Genomic DNA, 20,775 nt, shown 5'->3' on the forward strand with positions numbered 1-20,775 from the left:
CCCATGTCCTTTGTGCCCATGTCCCCGTCCCTCTTCCCTCGCCTGTCAGCGCTGACAGAACTGGGATCCCTTTTCCCGTCCATCCCTCGGCAGACCCGGCTCCCCAGCCCAGGCCGCCCGGGGTGGGACAAGCCAAGGGACACATGCACATGCAACCAAAATCTTAAAAAGCAAAGGCAACCATGGGAATACTATAAACATTTTATTTATTGTTTTCAAAAAGACAGGAAAATAATCTAGATCATTTATTTATATTTTTTTTGTTTTAATAAAAACCTTTACATAATCCTCATGCATAAAGACCTTCAAGGAGCCAATGCAGAGCAGCAGCGGGAGGGCCGGGAGCCGAGGTCCAGCCTCCCCGGTGCTGCCGCGCTCTGGAGCATCCGCGGTGTCGGTCCCCGGGCAGCGCTGGCCGTAAGGCACACGCAGAGGCATCCCCTCCCCTCCTCCCGAGGTGGGAAACGAGCTCGCTTTGCTTTTGGAGATGGAGAAACGGGAGAATCAACATGTCCACAGGTCTCCAACTTCACAGGAGAACGTGGAAAAAGACACTTCTGAACTTGGTTTCTTCTCCCACCCGCCACCCGCAGAGCAAACTCGCCACATGACCCCCCAGTTAAAGCTCATTCGTGCTCCATGCGGGTGCCAAAGGTTTGACCAAGCACAGTCGCAGTGAAGAGGCAATCTGCTCACTGAAAATGTCCCAGAACTCACTGCACCGTCCTCTGCGCTGTGACCGAGGGCGCCGGCAGGAGCTCCAGCCCCCAACGCCCCCCAGGGACGACCTCACCTGCACACACGTTCGGCAAGAGGCGCTTTATTGGCTCGAGGAAAACGTCAGGGAGGCCGAGGGCGCCGGGCGGGTCCCGCCGGGCTCAGGTGACAACGATCCCACCAAAGCCGCTTCGCACCCAGGTGGCAAAACCCGCCCGGCCGGAGCGGCGGTTCGCGCTCCGAGCGAGGGGAGGGGGCAACAAACGTCTGTCCGTGGGGGCCCTGCTCAGTGGGTGACCGCCAGCTCGCGCAGGTAGGACTGGGTGAGCCCGCGCAGCTCCTCCAGCACGTAGTCCTCGGGCATGGGCAGGCGGCCCACGTGTGGGGCCAGCAGGCGCAGGGGGACGCTTTGGGGGTCTGGCGAGGCCGGGGGGCCGGGCTCCGGGGGAGGCTGCAGGCTCAGCACCGCCCGCAGCAGGTTGGCCACGCGCTTGGCCATGTCTGCAGAGAGAGGAGGGAGAGGAGGGTCGGTGCGGGAACCACGGCACTGAGCTCGCGCTGCAACGGGGGAACCGCGACTCGAGGGGGGATTTAGGGGGAACGGCCTTAGGCTGGGCTGGTAGAACCAGGCCCTGGTGTGAGCAGCTCCAGCAGTGACTCCCTCTCTCCACAAAGAGCCCTCCATGAGTATGATCAACATTTATAGGATCACAGAACCCTTTTGGTTGGAAAAGACCTTTAAGACCGAGTCCAACCGTTCCCCCAGCCCTGGCACTGCCCCATGTCCTGAGAACCTCATGTCCGTCTGTCCAACCCCTCCAGGGATGGTGACTCCAGCACTGCCCTGGGCAGCCTGTTCCAATGCCCCACAGCCCTTTGGGGAAGAAATTGTTCCCCACATCCAACCTCAACCTCCCCTGGCGCAACTTGAGGCCGTTTCCTCTGGTCCTGGCGCTTGTTCCTGGGGAGCAGAGCCCGACCCCCCCTGGCTCCAAGCTCCTTTCAGGCAGGTCAGAGATCAGAAGGTCTCCCCTCAGCTCCTGTTCTCCAGCTGAACCCCCAGCTCCCTCAGCCGCTCCCATCACACTTGTGCTCCAGCCCCTTCCCCAGCTCCGTTCCCTTTGGCTTTACTCCTCGGATCAGACTATTTTCCCCGAGTGTTCTCTTGCTCTCCGTGGCACTGTGACACCTTACTGCTGATCAAGAGGCAGCTGTCACACCAGACACTGGATGTCACATCAACCAGGCAGCAAAAACCGCCTGAAATGACAACCAAGAGCTGCCGGACGGTCACAGCCAGAGCACAGCATGGCTCCCCACTCCGCCACAGCCTGTGGCGCACACAGAGGGACAGACAGACTGTTGCAGCCGTAGTGATAGCCTGTATGCTGGGCTGGCTGCAAAACCCACTGTCCCCGCGGGCTGACGGACACAGACGTCCCCGTACCTGACTGTGCCAGGCGGTCCTTGGCGCTGTGGCACTGGATCTGCTCTATCCGGTTGCACAGCGACGTCACTTTGGTGTGTAACCGCTCCAGCTCGTAGGGGGAAGAATCCAGCTGGAAGCAAAACAGCAGAGTCGGTCTCAGCGGTGCCTGCGGGGCACCCGCCTGCACCACAAGCTGGTCTGTCCAGGACAATTGACGCCAAAACCTGTGTGAACAGCGCCGTGGGGGAACTGGGAGCTCTGGGACTGAACCAGCGGGTCTGACACAGGACTGACGTGCAGACCCCCTGCTGTTATTTTTGCTCCTTCTCCTCACTCCTCTCACTGTCACGCTCCGTGTTCACAGGGCAGAGCCCACATCTCGCTTTGTCACCATCTCCCAAACCTCTCTGTATTTTCAGAGATGCGGCACATTCAGTTTGTGTCTGCAGAAGGGGAATGCTAACGTTACCGCCAAACAGCGAGGAAAAAGTTATTCTAAAAGCAAGTCTCTGGATCAGCTTCCAAACTGTATGAAAAAAAACAACACGACACTTAAGTTTGAATCCCTTACCTGTTGAATCCTGTCGAGCATCTCAATGACACGGATGTAATCCAGGTAGACCAGCCCCGCCGTGTCCCAGTCCTGGATGAGGGCACTGCGCTCCGGGGGGGCCAGGTCCTCCAGAAACCCCTTCAGGTACTTGTAGTTTTCATTAATAATCGCATCTGAAGAGAACGAGCATGTTAGTAGACTCTGTGATGGATGCTCTCAATGATTCTGTGATTGATGCTGGGGGAAGCAGCTGTGGTCAATTCTTCTTCAGAACAACATTCATTTTTATATTTGTCCAGTATTTCCACTGTAATCTGCTGCTACAGATCTTAAAAATCCCCTAATTAAGACGTCTGTAGTCAGTTTATAGGAGACTCATTAGCACCAGCTCAAGCTCTCATCAGAAATACAGGAAACTAAACATGCCGCTTATTAACGTAACGAAGCAACCCAACGGGAACGTGCTGCCTCCTCCCTGCCTGCACTTCAATTTTACAGAGAGAAATCCAAACAAAAACCACGGGAAGGTCAACAGCCCCCCTGCCTCTGGAAAATAAGAAACGCTGATAAAAATAATCTTCTGCCAGTTTACAGAGCACTGATGCAGGAATAGGGTGAAAAATGTAGAGTATGGTGCCTTCCCACACTGCTAACAATGCAAGAACACAAGTTCTGCTGTGCATAGGTCTTAAAATCTGTATTATTGCTGTGTGCACTCCAGACTTAGGCCACTTTAACTTGAGGATAAGCATTGTACAGGAAAAATGTAACTGCTGATGAGATATTTATGAACAAATACAGTCTCAGTGACGCGCTGTCAGCTCAATAATACACTTCTTATGGGGAAGGGAGCCCAGGGCAGAGGTTTCTGGGCTTTAGTGCATGCAAGTGGATGGAAGAGAACACTGAATACAGCCAGGACAGCAGAGATGGGGAACAGAGCACGTCGTGGTGGATTTTCCAGAGCTGGTTCCACCGGACTGTACTGAACAGCCCTTATGGAGAGTTGTCTGTGCAAAATTAAATCAAAGCTGCAGGATCAGGGCTCCCGGAACGTTCCTGCTGCCCCGTTCCCCTCGGGCACGGGCAGAAGGTTCCTTGCTGCCCTTCTCATGTTTGCAGTGCAGGGTCATCGCAGCAGGTGTGAACCAGAGCTGTTCTGAACCAGGCAGCCGCTCTGTACAGACCCCGGTGCCAGAAACACAGCCCTGCTGCTGTCATCACTGGAGAACACGAACCCTGTCTGCAACTGCTGACCCCAAAATACATAAATCCTTCCAGTTTTAGGTCAGTCTGCTCATATAACAAAGACAAGAGTGACTTGCAAAACACCTGATCATGAACTACAGACACAGCTGCCCTTGCAGCTTCAGACATTTGGAAGCCGCACAATTGCTGGGTCTGGCTTTAACACGTCGAGGCTGTCGGATAAAATGGCCTTTAGCCGAACGTTGCTCATTATACACTAAAATGATTATATAATACAATATGCAAATGTGTAACCAACTGGCTGTTTAGGGTGTGAATGCAGTGATAAGATTTTGTATATAATGGCTGTCACCATTCTTGCTGGCATGCTGGTTTAGTCCAGCGTCCAGGCTTGTGCAACTCTGTAATGAACACAGTATCTCTGTGCGCTAAATCTGGTTCTTTTGTACACACACTGGGTAAAGAACCCTGTTTTGGAGCAACACTACCCCTTCGGATTACTGACCACCCCACGGCCTCTGTTCCTGCTCCGTTTGCTGTCAAAAGAGAAGGAGAAAAACGAGGAGAGCGGACTCACCCGAGGCCAAGTGCCGGACCACCAGCTTGTGGCACTGGTTCCAGTGCCCGGCCTTGAACAGGAACAGCGCTTCTCTGTGCCTGTCACCCTCCACGCGTGCTCGGACGGCCTTGGCCTGGTGGATCCACTCGTGTGGGACGCAGAGCCGCTGCGTCAGGAAGGTCTCCTTGGCCCAGGACTCGGGGGTCTCGGCAAGCTGGCAGTGCCGGTGCAGGAGCTCGCGCACCGACTTCTCCCGTGTGCTGGGGAAAGAGAGGACAGGGCGTTATTGCCCCCAGGAACCCTTCTGATCTCTCCAAGTCCAGCGCAGCCACGAAGATGCTGAAGGGAGTGGAGCATCTCCCTGCCAAGGAAAGGCTGAGGAGCTGGGGCTCTTGAGCTGGAGAAGAGGAGACTGAGGGGTGACTCATTCATGGGGATCAATATGGAAAGGGGCAGTGTCAGGAGGATGGAGCCAGGCTCTTCTCGGTGACAACCAGTGATAAGACAAGGGGCAATGGGTGCAAACTGGAACACAGGAGGTTCCACTTAAATATGAGAAGAAACTTCTTCCCAGTGAGGGTGCCAGAGCCTGGCCCAGGCTGCCCAGGGAGGTTGTGGAGTCTCCTTCTCTGCAGACATTCCAACCCGCCTGGACACCTTCCTGTGTAACCTCATCTGGGTGTTCCTGCTCCGGCGGGGGGATTGGGCTGGATGAGCTTTCGAGGTCCCTTCCAACCCCTGACATCCTATGATTCTGTGATCCGAGCAGCTGAGAGCAGAGACACAGGCGTCACAGAAGGCAAACGCCAACCCTGCCGGGCCCCCAACACTCTGACCGCAGGATATTGTGAAAAGTTCTAAAATCAGCTGAATTCCTTCAGTACAGGCCAGCCGCTAAGGAAAGTCATTGCTAGTGTTTTGGTTGGAAACATTAAAGTGTGATCCAGGCCCTAAAAGTAACGCGCATGCTCTCTTTGAGGGTATCGGTTGGAAAAAATATTCTATAGCGACGTGGTAATGGTCGCTGTGAACATAAACAGCAAGAGACACCTCCCGCTAAAGATGCATTTTCTACAAGTCTAAGACAATTTTCTGTTTAGGGTGTATTTCCAAACAAAAGCAAAACCTGCATTTTGGTGATTCCCACACTTTCCTTTCTAACACATTGACTTCTGCTCAGCCACAAGGGGAACAGTTACGATATTTTGCATTAATGATGTTTTCTGGATGAGTTCTGGAACACAGTAAATGTGCTGAGCCAGAGAACGTGTAGCCACAGGATGTCAAAATGACTATGAGATCATGGAATCACAGATGGGTTTGGGCTGAGGGACCTTCAAAGCTCATCTATTCCCACCCCTGCCATGAGCAGGGACATCTGCACCAGCTCAGGTTGCTCAGAGCCCCGTCCAGCCTGGCCTGGGATGTCTCCAGGGATGGTTCAGCCACCACCTCTCTGGCCAACCTGGGCCAGGCTCTCACCACCCTCAGGGCAACAATTCCCTATAGCGGCGTTCAGGAGTCAGTCAGTGCAACGCAGCACGATTTAACATCTACCAAGACATTTAACTCCGCAGAATTATTCATGTCGCTCTGTAATTCTGTCACACACAGCTCTTAGAAGTGGCATAAAGTTCTCCAGCTGTGCTGTTCCAGTTTAATGTGAGAGAAGCCCTGGTGACATGCCAGGGAACAGGCTGCCCAGGGACATGCTGGAATCACTATCCCTGGAGGGGTTTAAAAGTGCCCACCCAGGGACAGAACCTGGGGAACAGCAGGAAGATGTGCCAGGGAGGGTCAGTTGGACATGAGGAAAAGGTTCTTCACCCAGAGGTGCTGGGCACTGGAACAGGCTCCCCAGGGAGGTGTCCCGGCCCCAACCTGACAGTGTTCAAGAAGAGACTGGACAACGTCCTCAGACCCACGGGGTGACCTGTGGGGTGTCCTGTGCAGGGACAGGGGTTGGGCTCCATGATCCTGTGGGTCCTTCCAGCTCAGGACATTCTGTGGTTCTGGACAAGGTTCTCAGGGACACGGGTTAGTGCTGGAGTTGGGTTATGGTTGGACTCGATGATCCTGAGGGTCTCTGCCAACTGAAATGATTCTATGATTCTATGTAATGACAGCATACAGAGGAAGTCTAGAAACAGAGAACACATTATTTTCAAGGAAAAATACAATAACTCAGTTGTTGGACTCACTGTGCGTCGGGCTCGTGCAGCAGGACGAACACAGCCCACTCCCAGAGACCGCGGCTCTCCAGCTGGGCGGCGTAGCTAGCGTTGAGCACCCCCTGGCCCTGCCTGCCCAGGTGGGTGTAGTTGAGCGCCCTGAGCACCTCCCAGAGGTGCCAGCTCAGGCGATGGTCCAGGGGGTCGCACGTCACGCTTCGGGGGTCCAGCAGCTGCTCCAGGTCATAGTGCCTGCGTGGAAAACAACAGTTGTAACAAACAGCTAGTTGTGGCCTCATAAAAACAGAAACCGGTGCTTAGTTCTTGCCCTTCTCCCACCTCCAATTACACATATGTGGTTTGTGAGAGTTTTGGGGCCACTTTTAAAAAAAAAAAAAAAATAGTAGCAACTGTCAAAATCCTTTTGCTCCTCCTTCAAGCCTGCATCAGCCTGTCCCCACCTGTTCTGGGTGTTCTCCTCCCACAGAGTTCTCAGTGCCTCAATCTCACAGGCAGCTATGGTGAAGCAAGATTACTGCGCTCTTCAGACCCAGAAAACACTTAAAACCCCCAATACAATCACGCTCCAAAGCTTTACTTTCCTCACCTGCAGCATCCCCAGCATGACAGTGTCACACTCTCCCAGGGTGCACACGCGAGGCAGATTTTTCACTACTCTAAGTGGTTTGGTAAACACTGAGGCTGATTTCATACCCCCAGACTGGGAATTCAACAAGTCACCAACTGATGATGACTCTTCTACATTGTTTTTTAACTATTTGCCCATTCACCTGTCACTGTAGAGCTTCAACAAATGGAAGCAGACGTCTCTCAGGGGCCTTCCTGCGTTATCATCTTCTTCAATGACGCAACCAGAATCCTCCAGGTAGGGAGGCAGGGGACAGCAGGCGTATTTTTCACACTCTGGTGTGTTCTAAAAAGACAATAGTTTTAACAGTAAGTACAGTACTCTGGAACCAAACCGCACTCGGAACTCCAGCAGCTCAGCAGGCTCCCCAAAACACTTTCTGCTTTGGAGCAGGAGCTGCACCTGCCATTAAAACTCACACAGCACCTACACAACGCTAAAAAGAAAAACCTAAACCCAAGCTGCTTTGGCAGGTTTAATTTCATGTCATGCTGAGCTCTCAAAAGCCACTGTGGGGAGGTACAAGCAGCTCTCACACAGGAAAAAAACCATTCCTGAATGTTTTTATGGCTGGAAAACCATGTATGACTCGATGGAACAAGACACAGTGGGTCTGTCTCACAGCACCTCACCAGCCCGGGTACCCGAAATCCCCGACATTGTGCTGGCAGGAACACCAGCACTGGGTCTGAAGCACATTCCACATCCTGCCAGTTCCCAGTTACTCCACCATGGAGTTCTGGAAACGAGCTGTGTCCACTTTTCCTCCATCATCAGGCTGCAGCAAGACCAGCCCCACGTTCTAACCCAGCAGCATTACCTGAAGTTCAAACCATGCTCAAACTAAAGCTCGGTGTTTGAAGCCATGAACACGTTTAAGTACGTACAAATTTAACACCGGACACTCCTGCAGCATTAAGCACACACCGACTTGATGCTGTGCTTGAGCTCTCTTTAGGCATGAAAATCAAGGGCTCAACTACCTTTAGTTAAACGATGAAACGCTTATTTTCACCAGAACCCTTTGTCCTTCTGCACACAGTGGCTGAGAGCTCTACAGCACACAGGCTTTGCATAACGCATGCGGCCGCGCTGTGGGTAGGACAGCTGTCTGCAGGACGGCTTCCACACTTCGCTGTTCTGAGCACCTGGAAACAATCGCTGGGAGATATGCTTCAAACAGATCACTGCCGGAGCAGCTTCTCAGCTTCTCCAGCAACTACAGCTCCCAAGGGGTTCAACCCCGGCACTTTGTTATCACTACAGTGGGGGAAGGAACATTCCCAAAGCAATTGGCTGCAAAAACATCTCAAAAGCTGTGGAAATGGCAACTGAAACAGCAAACCCAGATGTGATTCCATCCTCAGCAGCTCCGCAGCAATACTTGTCTGCTCGCAGTCTCAGATCAGCACCAGACAGTCAATGGTACTGCCTAAAATCTCCTTTTACTGGACACACACCCACCTGAAATGCCGACTCGTACATGGCCAGAGCCTTGGAAATGGAAGCTGTGGGAGGCAGCAGGTACCAGAGGTGGACGGCAACGCAGCGCTTCCAGTCCAGCAGCGAGCACACGTTGATGCTCGTTCTCTCCGACAACTGCCACACCTAAAGAAACAGATCACTGGGTCAAACATCACACAACAGCAGGTACACATCAGGTGCGCAGCAGCATGAGGTTACACTGGGAAATAAAAGTTCATAGAATCACAGACAGTTTGTGCTGAAGGGCCCTTCCCAGCCCCCCAGGGCCCCCCTGCCATGAGCAGGGACATCTGCACCAGCTCAGGTTGCTCAGAGCCCCGTCCAGCCTGGCCTGGGATGTCTCCAGGGATGGTTCAGCCACCACCTCTCTGGCCAACCTGGGACAGGCTCTCACCACCCTCAGGGCAAAAATTCCTTTCTCATGTCTGGCCTGAATCTCCCTCCTTTAGTTTAAAACCATCACCCCTTGTCCTGTCACAACAGGCCCTGCTCAAAAGTCTGTCCCCATCTTTCTCATCAGCCCTTTTCAAGTCCGGAGAGGCCGCACTAAGGTCTCCCCAGAGCTTCTCTTCTCCAGCTGAACAGCCCAGCTCTCTCAGCCTGTCCTCCCAGCAGAGCTGTTCCAGCCTCGGGTCATTTCTGGGGCTCCTCTGGCCCCTCTCCAGCAGCTCCATGTGTGTCCTGTGCTGAGGACCCAGAGCTGGCCCAGCACTGCAGGGGGGGCTCACAGAGCGGGGCAGAGGGGCAGAATCCCCCCAAACCTGCTGCTCACACTGCTGGGGATGCAGCCCAGGACACGGGTGGTGTCTGGGCTGCCAGCGCACATCGCCAGCTCACACTCAACAGCTTGTTCCCCTCTCCTGCTGTGGCTGAGTGTCACAGCCTAAACAAACTGCTGCTGAGTCAATGAGAAAGGAGCCGAGCAGCAGAACTCACGGGTTTCCCAGCCAGCAGGGCGAAGACACGCAGCCTGTCCTCCTGGATGAAGCAGTCGGCCTGCAGCCGGTGCCAGTCCACCAGCTGCATGGTGAGCAGGTCCCGCAGGGGCTGGCTGCCCGCCAGCTGCGACAGGAGCAGCGCCAGCCGGTGGTCACCTGAACGGGACAGCAGCAGCTCAGAGACAGCCTGCCCAGGGCACAGCGACCCGCTGAGCAGCCAGGAGCTGCACTGTTGGACTTGTGCACAATTTCATAGGATCAGAGAGTCATTTTGGTTGGAAAAGCCCCCCAAGATCATGGAGTCCAACCATAACCCAGCCCTGGCACTGCCCCATGTCCCTGAGAACCTCATGTCCGTCTGTCCAACCCCTCCAGGGATGGTGACTCCAGCACTGCCCTGGGCAGCCTGTTCCAATGCCCCACAGCCCTTTGGGGAAGAAATTGTTCCCCACATCCAACCTCAACCTCCCCTGGCGCAACTTGAGGCCGTTTCCTCTGGTCCTGGCGCTTGTTCCTGGGGAGCAGAGCCCGACCCCCCTGGCTCCAAGCTCCTTTCAGGCAGGTCAGAGATCAGAAGGTCTCCCCTCAGCTCCTGTTCTCCAGGCTGAACCCCCAGCTCCCTCAGCTGCTCCCATCACACTTGTGCTGCAGGCCCTCACCAGAAACCCGGGATAGGGGGAAAAGACAAAGGAATGGGAAGGACAGACTCCCCCCAAACGAGGGAAATGAAGGGAAAAGTTCTAAGATTTGAGCTGACATAAAAGACCAAGATGAAACTAGCCATGAGGCTCTGAAAGTATATGTTTTTGAAAGAAATGTAAAGTGCTTAACAGAAGCTCTATTAAAAATAACTAACTAAGGAAGCCTTTCAAAGGAGGTGCTATGCAAAAAAAAAGTTCTAAATGCAATACAGCATCACTTCTTAACTGCGGGAGAGCGGACAAGTCACCGAGGATTAATGTAACCAGGTACCCAAGCGGCACGTGCACAAGCTGACATGGGACAACTGAGCGCCCAGTCACTACCAGCTCTCAAAGCTGAAATTCTCTTTTTGTGTCTCCCTTCCTCCTCCCTGCAAACAGCTGCGAGGTTTCGGTCTCTCACCCGACAGCTGCGCCAGCCTGCAGGCTTCACCGATCCTCCTCCCCGTCAGGCAGCTGAACACGGCCTCGATGGGGCTGCCGTGGCGCGACAGGGACACCTCCTCGTCGATGCGGCGGGCAGCCGTGTCCGACAGCCAGCGCGAGAAGGCTCTCCTGCGCTCCAGCGCCAGAATGTACTCGCTGGGCTCCTCCAAACTGGCCTCCAGCTCCTTCAGGTTCCCCCAGATGGCTTCGCAGAGGGTCCACGTCAGCAGCCAGTGCTTCACAACCGCTGTCAGGACACAGTTATTTACTCATCAGGAGTAAAAACACACCAAAGAACATTTCATAGAAATCACAGAATCATTTCTGTTGGAAGAGACCCTCAGGACCATCAAGTCTAAACATAACCCAACCCTAGCACGAAGCCACATCCCTGAGAACCTCATCTAAATGCCTTTCAAACCCCTCCAGGGACGGTGACTCCACCACTGCCCTGGGCAGCCTGTTCCTGTGCCCAACAACCCCTTTCATGAAGAATTTTTTCTTAATATCCAATCTAAACCTCCCCTGGTGCAACTTGAGGCCATTTCCTCTTGTCCTATCACTTGCTACTTGGGAATATGTCAGTGTCAATCCACCACTGTCAATGGTCATTGCCACATGAGGAAAAAGCCCATGTGCAGCAGGAGAAGCACTGAGCCCTTAGGATGATGGAGAATTTTTCATCCCATGCTTGTGTGTTGTCATCAGGTGTAAAAACACATCAAGGCACTTTTAGAGAGGACTCGTGTAGATTGTAAGCATAACCTTACAGGATATCTTCAAGGATATCCTACTGTTACAAGAAGTCGCCTAGCTCCCCAAACACAATCAACCACGTTTATGAGTCAAAGAATGCTGAGCTACGGCCGATTTTTCTGTTTCATTCACATTTCACTGCCCCGATGCAACCTGAAGTTAATCCAAACCAGACAGTTTTCCAGACGCACCGTCGGCACGGTGAAAAGCACCCCCCCACACTCACTTTCCGCCAGGGCAGGATCCTCGGCTGCCTTCCGCACCCAGTCAGCGTAGTCGTGGATGGCGGCCACCCCCGGGTTGGGCGCCAGGAGGGGACAGTGCTGGTCCATGTGCACCGTGCTGTGCTGCAGCTTGATCTCCAGCGGGATGAGGTACAGCTGCTGCTCTCTGTCCGCTGGCCGCTGCTCCACACTCAGCTTCTCCACGTGAACCTTGAAACACGATTCTGAGAGGCTGGAGGGAAAAGGAAGAGGAAACCAGGCAGAGATGTCGTGAATTGTCATGAATTGTTGCAGCTTCGTTTTAACATAAAAAGAGTAAGACGGATGATCCGAGGCCAACAGCTCGGTACAAAGAACCTACTGACACAGTCTGGAATCCAGAACCAGACTTTGGCAAATAAACCTCATTGAACCATGTCCTTCCAGCCCTCCAAAGGCTCTTAGCACAGCTAGCCATACCCCAGCGTGTTTTCTGAGCACACCTCACTCTGCCCACTAATCAGATATGCTGGAGAACAACCACCTCATGAGCTTTGTGGAAGGTTTAAGTGGTAGAACATCCAGCTACATTCCAGTCCAGTGTAGGTATGGAGTTAACAGCCCAGGAAAGGTCTGTGCACTACTTTCCATACAGGCAGAATCGAAGGCAGCTAGGAATTCTGAAGCTAACCAAGAAACTTCTAAGGTGCTGCAGATATTCCCACGGAGAATCAGCACATTAGAAGTTTCCTGGACAACAATTTTGAACTTTCCCTCTTTAACCTTCACCTGGATGACTGTGCTATTTACTTGTTAAATAAATAACTACTCTTACTACAATATTCCCGTTGAGATACAGATTGCTGTAAAGTAGTAATCTGAAGGAAATCTCCATGGCTAACATGATCTTGCACCACTTCTGCATATCAAAAGGAATATTCAGCTGAATTTGAAAGAGGTATTGAGCTACAACGAGGATTCTTTCAAATGTGAAGAGAGCGTATGTGAGAATCATCCTGAAGGAAGCGACTACTCACGATTTTGGAGCGACAGGAGTTGGCAGGAATCCGTATTCCACAGGCTCGCACTGAGGATCTTCCGTTTCGCATGATCTGCTCAACCGATCTCCAGAGTTGACAAGCGTCCAGTTGGGTCCCCAGCCAACGCGGAAGGAGCGGCCCATGAAGAGCGCCATGTCCATCAGGAGCTTCCCTTTGCCGTAGGCGATGGACCTGTCCCGAGGCACCAGCGCCTGCTGCCTGCGGACACCCACCGTCTTCATGGGCACCTCGGGGACCGATGGGCGCACGGGGAACGTGGGCGCCAGCGGAGAAGTTGCCGGCCAAAGGGGGGCGCACAGGGGGCTGCTCGACGTCCTGGCTCCCTTGGGGTCCTGCGCTGCGGCGCTCGGCGGCTGGAGGATTATGTTGGCAAATTTGGATTGCAGCAGCCCGCCAGCTAGGAGGAAGAACAGTCAAGTGAATGGGGTACTCGCTTCTCAGCAGCACGTTTCTGGTATTTTAAAGGTGTTTCAGTAGTTCTTGAGCAGCCAGTGAAAACATTTGCCACGTTTGTGGTTTGTGATGATAAAGTGTAGCTAAGCAAGATTTCCTGCATTACTGAGAACTGCAGAACCCACTGTGCGCAGTCTGATTTGCATTGTCCAAACTAAAGCACGTGGTGTCGCACCAAGAACAGGACATAGACAGTCTCACCCCTAAAATGTGGGGAGCGGCTGAGGGAGCTGGGGGTTCAGCTGGGGAACAGGAGCTGAGGGGAGACCTTCTGATCTCTGACCTGCCTGAAAGGAGCTTGGAGCCAGGGGGGGTCGGGCTCTGCTCCCCAGGAACAAGCGCCAGGACCAGAGGAAACGGCCTCAAGTTGCACCAGGGGAGGTTGAGGTTGGATCTGGGGAACAATTTCTTCCCCAAAGGGCTGTGGGGCATTGGAACAGGCTGCCCAGGGCAGTGCTGGAGTCACCATCCCTGGAGGGGTTGGACAGACGGACATGAGGTTCTCAGGGACACGGGGCAGTGCCAGGGCTGGGGAACGGTTGGACTTGACCTTGAGGGGCTTTTCCAACTAAAATGATTCTATGATCTCGGGTCTGCCCATTGAATTCAGGAAGCAGCTCCACAGTTGTTACCCAAGAGCAGCTGATGTGTGTACTGGGTGCAAATGTCCAGGATTTGGTAGCAGGGGCTGCAGGGTGGTCCCTGTGAGAAGAGGCAGCGGTTGCCCCATGCTGCACACACCTGGTGTCCCCAACAGAGCCACTGCAGGTGACAGCTGAGCACACTGGGGGAGTGGTGGCACCTCGGAATCAACCTGCAAAGCTGGTGGTACCTCCGCAAGAGCTTAAAAAGGGCAGAAAATGCCACATGGGCAGGAAGGAAAAAGAGTGAACCCAGGAGAGGGAGCAGCAAGGTGAGGGCAGGAGGAGGGCAGGAGGTGTCCCCTCCGCTGCCAGGGGACAGGACTTGTGTTGGAGCAGGAAAAGGGGTGAGGACAGAGCGAGAGAGGAACGGCTCTGGACTGACCACAACCCCTGTTCCCCAGCCCTGCCGGGGTGGGGAGGAGGTGGAAGAGTCAGGAACGCAGTGAAGTTGAACCTGGGAAAGGAGGGGCAGGGTAGGAAACTGCTGTTTTCATTTGTCTTTCTCCCTACTCAGACCTATTTTAACTGGCAATGCATTAATTTTACTCAAGTCTGTTTACCAGTTACTGTCCCAAGCAAAACAATCTCCCTGCTTTTATCTCAACCCATTTTTCACCCAGTGTTCTCCCCCTGTCCTGTTGAGGAGGGGGAGTGAAGGAGCGGCCGGGTGGGCGTCCGGCTGCTGGCCAGAGCTGTCCCGCCCCAGCACACACTGCTGTGCCGTATGTTCAGCCAGGGGTCCGATTTTGCCCGTTAAAATCAGAATTCAACTCTTGTTTCAGGCAGTATGTGGTTTCTCACAATACCTGAGTATCTCTTCTGTCCCTGTGGTTTTGAGATGGGGAGCCTCGGAGAGCAGATCTCCTGCGAAGTGTCTATTTTCACAGGTGGCTTCGCAGGGTAAGGATCCAGGATCAGGTCTAGGTCATCGTCATCGGCAAGCAGGGAAGCCTTCATAATCTAAAAATGGGATAAATCGAGCCTGTGAATTAGTAACCACTCACACAGCAGCGAGCTGATCTCATGGGCTCCTCTCCCGCCAAGGAAAGGCTGTTGCACGTGCCTGAACACGCTCATGCCACAAGTATTTCAAGCACCAGTGAAGTTCACCATTCAGGAGAACCAAAAGCAAGGTGGTCAGTTCATGATGAACTTTTGCAAACTACTAGTTAAATCGGGGCCACAGTTCTTGTTAGGAGGGGTGTAGAGTTCTAAAATAATATTTTCTTAGATTAACTCTATCTACTTGTTTTTCAGCTTTAGTGACTCCACTGTTTTTTTCCTTACAAATTAAAAACACAAATGTTCCAGGTGCATCCCCTTCACAAAATAAAGGCAGACCCCAAACCCAGACCAGTGACTCCTCTACCTTGTTCCCGCAAGCTGGTCCTGAGGCAGTCCTGGCTAAGGATTAGTTTATCTGATCATATTGCCCATGCTGCAGAATTCAGAAATCTGAATTTTAGCCTTCAGGTTGCTGTCATCACTGAAAAGAATGAATCCTGTCTGCAATCACTAACCTCAAGATATGTAAACCCTTTCAGCTTTAGGTTGGCCTGCTCATGTAACAAAGAGTGACTCGCAAACCACCTGATCACAAACTACAGACACAGCTGCCCTTGCAGCTTCCGACATTTGGAAGCTGCACAACTGCTGGGTCCAGCTTTAACACATCGAGGCTGTTGGATAAAATGGCCTTTAGCCGAACATTGCTCATTATACACTAAAATGATTATGTAATGCAATATGCAAATGTGTAACCAATTGGTTCTTTAGGGTGTAAACACAGTGATAAGATTTTGTATTTTGTATACAATGCCTTTTACTTTTCTTGCTGGCATGCTGGTTTATTCCAGCATCCAGGCTTGTGCAACTCTGTAATAAACAGTATCTTGTTTGTGTGTGCTCATTTGTATGCACACCCTGGTTTTGGGATACGAAGGTGATTTCCATTTCCGCATTAAGCTTTTCATATCTATAAAGGTTTGCCACAGAAAATTAGAAGCCTAATGTGCAAGTTTTAATCATGCTATTGAAGAGAAGCTGGTAAATTAATGTATACTGTGATTAGGTTACAAGTGACATACCCATCATTAACCAATTGCCATGATCAACGCTTTCTGACCACCTGCAAAATGAGGGGATATTTTTCAAGTTTTAGATCCTTCTGCATGGCAAGAGGGAGAAGATTAAGAAATAACACTGTTTGGAAGCAGAGTGCTTAGCTTATGTTTGATTAGTAATTAACAGATGTATTGTAAGTAAGAAACTAAACAATTATAACTAACATCATCAATTATTTCTTAGTATAGATGTATTGTATGTTAAAATTTCCAAAAATTGTAATGCATATGTAATAATTATGTGAATATAAGCAATACAAGAGCATCCGGTCTTTGGAGCACTGACGGAGGATGATCCCAGAGCTCCCCAGCGCTGATAAAATGAAGAATGGCTGAACAATAGAATTGACTCTGCTGTTCAGATTATTTCTTCGTTTCACTATAGGCGTGAGGTATTGTTTATTACAAGTTGGTATATAAATACGCTTGGGAAGGCAAACAGAGGACTTAGTGAGAGATATCACCCACTCCTGGTGTTCAGAGGGGAACCGGCCCAGCGCTCACCTGCAGGACATGGGGGTTGACGCCGAGGCTGGACGCGATGTGGGTGGACGCAGGCACGGCCTCGGGCTCCTCCGCCGCGCCGTCCTCCGGCGGAGCCTCGCGGGGCGGCTCCTGGGTGACGTCTGCCATGTCGCTGTCCAGTTCTACCACCCGGCCCAGCTGCTCCACCTCCGGGCTCTGCGGACACACAGACTGTCAGACAACCACAGATCGCAACGTTCGCACAAAGAGTATTGAACGGTTTCAGCAATCACCTGCAAACGAGGCAGAGCGCTCCCTTGCTTGTGTCAAGACTCCACATTAAGCTTAAGGATGGATATACACAACCTATTCCTGTTCTCTTCAGAGGTGTAAGGCAAGAGCACAAGGCACAGCGAAGGAGCAGTCACAGTTTCGTGATGTCCTCCTGTAGGTGACCACATTCTGCCATTCAGTTTGCGAGACTATTCTTCAGGTCTCCACTTCTCAGGTGACCAACGGAAATAGAGTTGTGTGCATCCCGCCTTCCCCCCTTCTCCCTCCAGATGCCATCAAAGGCGAATTTCCTGCACCTGCGTCCGAGCTGGGACACTGCAGGTGCCTGAGCAGCCAGTCTGAGCAGCGATCCTCCAGGTCAGTGTGCACTGTCACTGGGGCCTCAGGAGCAGAGTCACTAATATCTGCTTTGCTTCCCCAGCTGTGATGTCGTACAAATTAAAAACACCCAGTTCATATTCCACAAAGAACTTAACAGAAGCTGTAAGTGGACATGAGCCCCTTCAAGACAGCGTAAGGCTGGGTCACAGAGTCTGTGTGTGCATGTGTTGATTTTTTTTTTCTTCCCTAATTTTCATCCAGGACACAACTCATCAGGACTGAAAACTTGTGGTTTTTTTCCCAATGATCTTCTACTAATCACTAGCACATCAGCAGTTAAACACAGCAGTTCCCTTCCAATCTGCAGCTACATGTCTCATCTCTACCTCTAGTTCCAGGCAGGAGGAAGAATTAATGTAATGATTTTCCTGAAGGCAATGACATGGCACGACCTCTCTGCTGACCTCTACACGCCTCCAAGCGCTTAAGACAACGCTTTGGCTCAAGTGGGGCCAGAAAACGTTTGGGCAGCACCAACACGGAGCAGCCATGGGGATTCGGCTCTGACACTGTCCCCACCTCTCGTGCCCACATGCCAAGTGCAGTGATGATCCAGGAGTAATTGATCAGCCTGTGCCACGGCAGCTGAACAGCCTTGGAGGGGGGTTCGATGGGCTCCAAGCCCAGCCCCGGGCTCAGGGCGCTGGTTTAGCTCGGTTTAACCACCCCGTGGCTCAGGTACGAGCGTCCCAGGGCAGAGTCACCTGTGCAGCCCCCTCAGTGTGCGGGGGCCACAGCGTACGGACCGCGGAAAATCACGTGAAGGAGTTGAAGAGCGTGTTCAAACGGTTGCTTCTCGGCTCATTAGAATCAGCCAAGAAACACGATGCAGGTTATCGGATGAGGCAGAGAAAACTATACCAGGGTCTGTAAATACAGAACTCGAGGGCAGACCCAGGAGGAGCCTCGGCCAGCGGGGTCTGCATGCGCCTGCAGCACGGGAACAGATTTACAAGTAAAATATAGTTACAAGCGCAAAGGTTTCGCTACTCCCTTCATTGCGCTTTAATGCAGCCACGTCCCTGGTGTAACTATTTCCTATGGACCCTGAAACATTAATAAATTCATTAATATTCAAGTTAGGGAAGGAAAAAAAAAAACAAACCCAAGAAGCCTAGATCCTAAATGCTTCCTACAGAACATGATTTTCAGATGTTTTACACACCAAGAGTTCAGCAAATTTTTAAGCCATGCTATGTTGTTTCTTAGAGGCTGGGAAACGAAATTAAATATTTTTCCTATTTCCAGAAACCAAAGCCTTCGGTAATGGTATGCAAGTCAAGGAGGTTAATGAACCCAGACAAGTTTTTGCTAAATACATTAGAATCTGTAAGACAGGCCTGAATAAATCACACGTATTCCCAAGGTGGCTGCCCAAAACATCAGCTTTGGTCCCGTTAATCCGAACAAGAAGGAAAATGAAGGAAAACTGAAAGGCACCGAGGGGAACGGATGCACCAGAGCTTTGGTCGGGGCTGCTGCAACCTGTGTTGAGACCCAGGACAGCAGAGATCACGGAATTTGAGAATCACTTTGGTTGGAAAAGACCTTTAAAATCATGGAGTCCAACCATTACCCCAACACTGACAAGCCCAGCTCTAAGCCACGTCCCTGAGAACCTCATCTCCACGTCTGTTCAACCCCTCCAGGGATGGTGACTCGTGTTTCTAGAAGTTATAACTAAATCACAGACTATTAAAAGCAATTCCCAGTTGACTTCATGTTTTCCTACCACAAAAGTAAATTGTTCTTTTGCACAAGCGCCAAGTGTGATTTGTCACGCCTCCTGACACTACGGACAGACCCATGTCTGGAAGGGCTCTGTCACCCAAAGCCAACAGCCAATGAAGAAGTGCTGCTGGAATGTCTCCCAGTTTTTGAAGGACTAGAACTCGTACAAAAATAAAAACAAGCAAACCCTACCAAACCCCAAACAAAAATACACCAAAAGAAAAAAGCGTTGGACCTATTTGACAGTCCTGCCTCTTATACTGCTTTTCCTGCTTTGCCTTCAGAGATGCAGAAATAAAACTGGAAAAAAATAAAGTCTGTTCTGCACTTGCTTTCTGACTTACGATAAGTCACTTCGAGAAGATGTTGGTACTTCACAAACATTTACTGTGAGCAGCTGGCACAGAGGATATTCTACCCCAGCAGAGGCCGGACGCCTTCCAAACAGGCTGCAGCAGCTTCTCATTTAGCTGGACAATATCCACACTAATTACATCTTGAAAATACAAGTGGACTAAACTTTTAAACCCACAAACCCAGATTTTTAAAGGAAATTGCCATTAGACATGAAGGGGTTACCAATAAGCTGGATAAACTGCTCCCCTCCCTGTGCAAGACAGGTACTGCTGAGGATGTTCTAACGATGCTTTGAAATCAGTCACATCCTGCTCAAACACACTTACAGATCCAGCATGTAACAAGCCTCAAAAAAGGATTTTTAATAAAAATAGAGTACATTCTTCAAATATAAAGCTTACAGGCTCACATACTAAACGATGGTCAAGTCAAATTAACACACAATGTTCTCAAGGCAGGCAGCACACGGCGTTGTAATTATAGTTATATAACGTATGTTCAATATTCACGAAACCAAGTTTTCTTAAGTGGTGCAAACACGCCAAACTCAAATTTGCAAAAGAAACAAGGGTTTGAAGCCTTCCCACCCCCACACCCCTTCAGTACCAAGTGTCAAGTGCCTTAAAGAACATGCAAGCTCTCCTCAAGAGTCACAGGAGCCAGGCAGCTTCTGCAAGCTCGCCATGGGTTTTGGTCTTTTCCAGGCCACCGGTTACTTCACCAGCCCCCACCCAGGCACCAGCTACTCTTCACATTTGGGTTTAAATCCCCTCTTAGTCACTGTCCTCCTTCTACCTGAGCCGGCGGCGTTGGTTTGCCGTCCAGGGCCATCTGCTGGGGCGGCATGAGCCCTGGGGGAGCCACGGGCGCAGTTTTTAACTTCTTGGCGTCCACTTTTAAAGGATGCTCTTCCTCCTCCTCGTCTGAATCCTGCAAGCCATACTTGGAGAAGTGTGCCACCTGCACCACAAGAAGGGAAAACCCGTTAGAACCGGGCAGAGATTGCAGGCAGAGATTGCAGGCATCCATTTCGGAAAGGCCTGGACAAGGAGCTGCCAGCGCTGTCCACCAGCAGTGGTGACACCTGGAAAACACGCAGCTTTTTCCAGAGCAAAACCACCTGCTGTATGCATGTCTCCAGCCTTTCAAAGAAGGTTTCATCAATTTGGTGAGGACAGTTTAGCCTGAGACAGAAGTTTAGCCAAGTTTTTGAATTACAAGCTCTCAGATTTTACTCCCAATACTCTTGTAAGTCAGTTCACGACCAGAACAAAACCTTTACCTTAAACACCCAGGAGCCGGTCTCGGGGCGGTATTCCTTGAATCGAGCACCCTGCTTGCGAGAGACAGACTCCAGCCTGCCCTCGTAGTTCATCTCTGCCAGCCGGTCAGGGCTCTTGATCAGGCAGCGAGAGGTTTTATCTGTAGGCCACACTCCGTCTAAGGTCACTTCAGCTCGCCTGTTAAACA

At 51.5% G+C, this 20,775-nt stretch overlaps 1 protein-coding gene across 1 annotated transcript in view; it reads right to left on the reverse strand.

Moving 5' to 3' along the window:
• Window positions 1-228: 228 nt before the first annotated feature.
• Window positions 229-20,775, reverse strand: part of NUP98 (nucleoporin 98 and 96 precursor) — a 43,070-nt gene continuing 22,523 nt past the window's right edge. Inside the window, exons 19-33 of the mRNA XM_065627042.1 lie at window positions 20,588-20,765; window positions 20,101-20,265; window positions 16,582-16,758; window positions 14,761-14,914; window positions 12,834-13,254; window positions 11,820-12,049; window positions 10,815-11,084; window positions 9,709-9,866; window positions 8,752-8,895; window positions 7,430-7,572; window positions 6,669-6,890; window positions 4,486-4,727; window positions 2,718-2,872; window positions 2,165-2,276; window positions 229-1,218 (exon numbers count right to left, since the gene is read on the reverse strand). Coding sequence (XP_065483114.1) covers window positions 1,004-1,218; window positions 2,165-2,276; window positions 2,718-2,872; window positions 4,486-4,727; window positions 6,669-6,890; window positions 7,430-7,572; window positions 8,752-8,895; window positions 9,709-9,866; window positions 10,815-11,084; window positions 11,820-12,049; window positions 12,834-13,254; window positions 14,761-14,914; window positions 16,582-16,758; window positions 20,101-20,265; window positions 20,588-20,765 — 2,986 coding nt within the window. The 3' untranslated portion in view covers window positions 229-1,003. The remainder of the gene's footprint in view (window positions 1,219-2,164; window positions 2,277-2,717; window positions 2,873-4,485; window positions 4,728-6,668; window positions 6,891-7,429; window positions 7,573-8,751; window positions 8,896-9,708; window positions 9,867-10,814; window positions 11,085-11,819; window positions 12,050-12,833; window positions 13,255-14,760; window positions 14,915-16,581; window positions 16,759-20,100; window positions 20,266-20,587; window positions 20,766-20,775) is intronic.

Source organism: Caloenas nicobarica, chromosome 1 (assembly GCF_036013445.1).
Source record: "Caloenas nicobarica isolate bCalNic1 chromosome 1, bCalNic1.hap1, whole genome shotgun sequence".
In the NCBI taxonomy this organism is placed as follows: domain Eukaryota; kingdom Metazoa; phylum Chordata; class Aves; order Columbiformes; family Columbidae; genus Caloenas; species Caloenas nicobarica.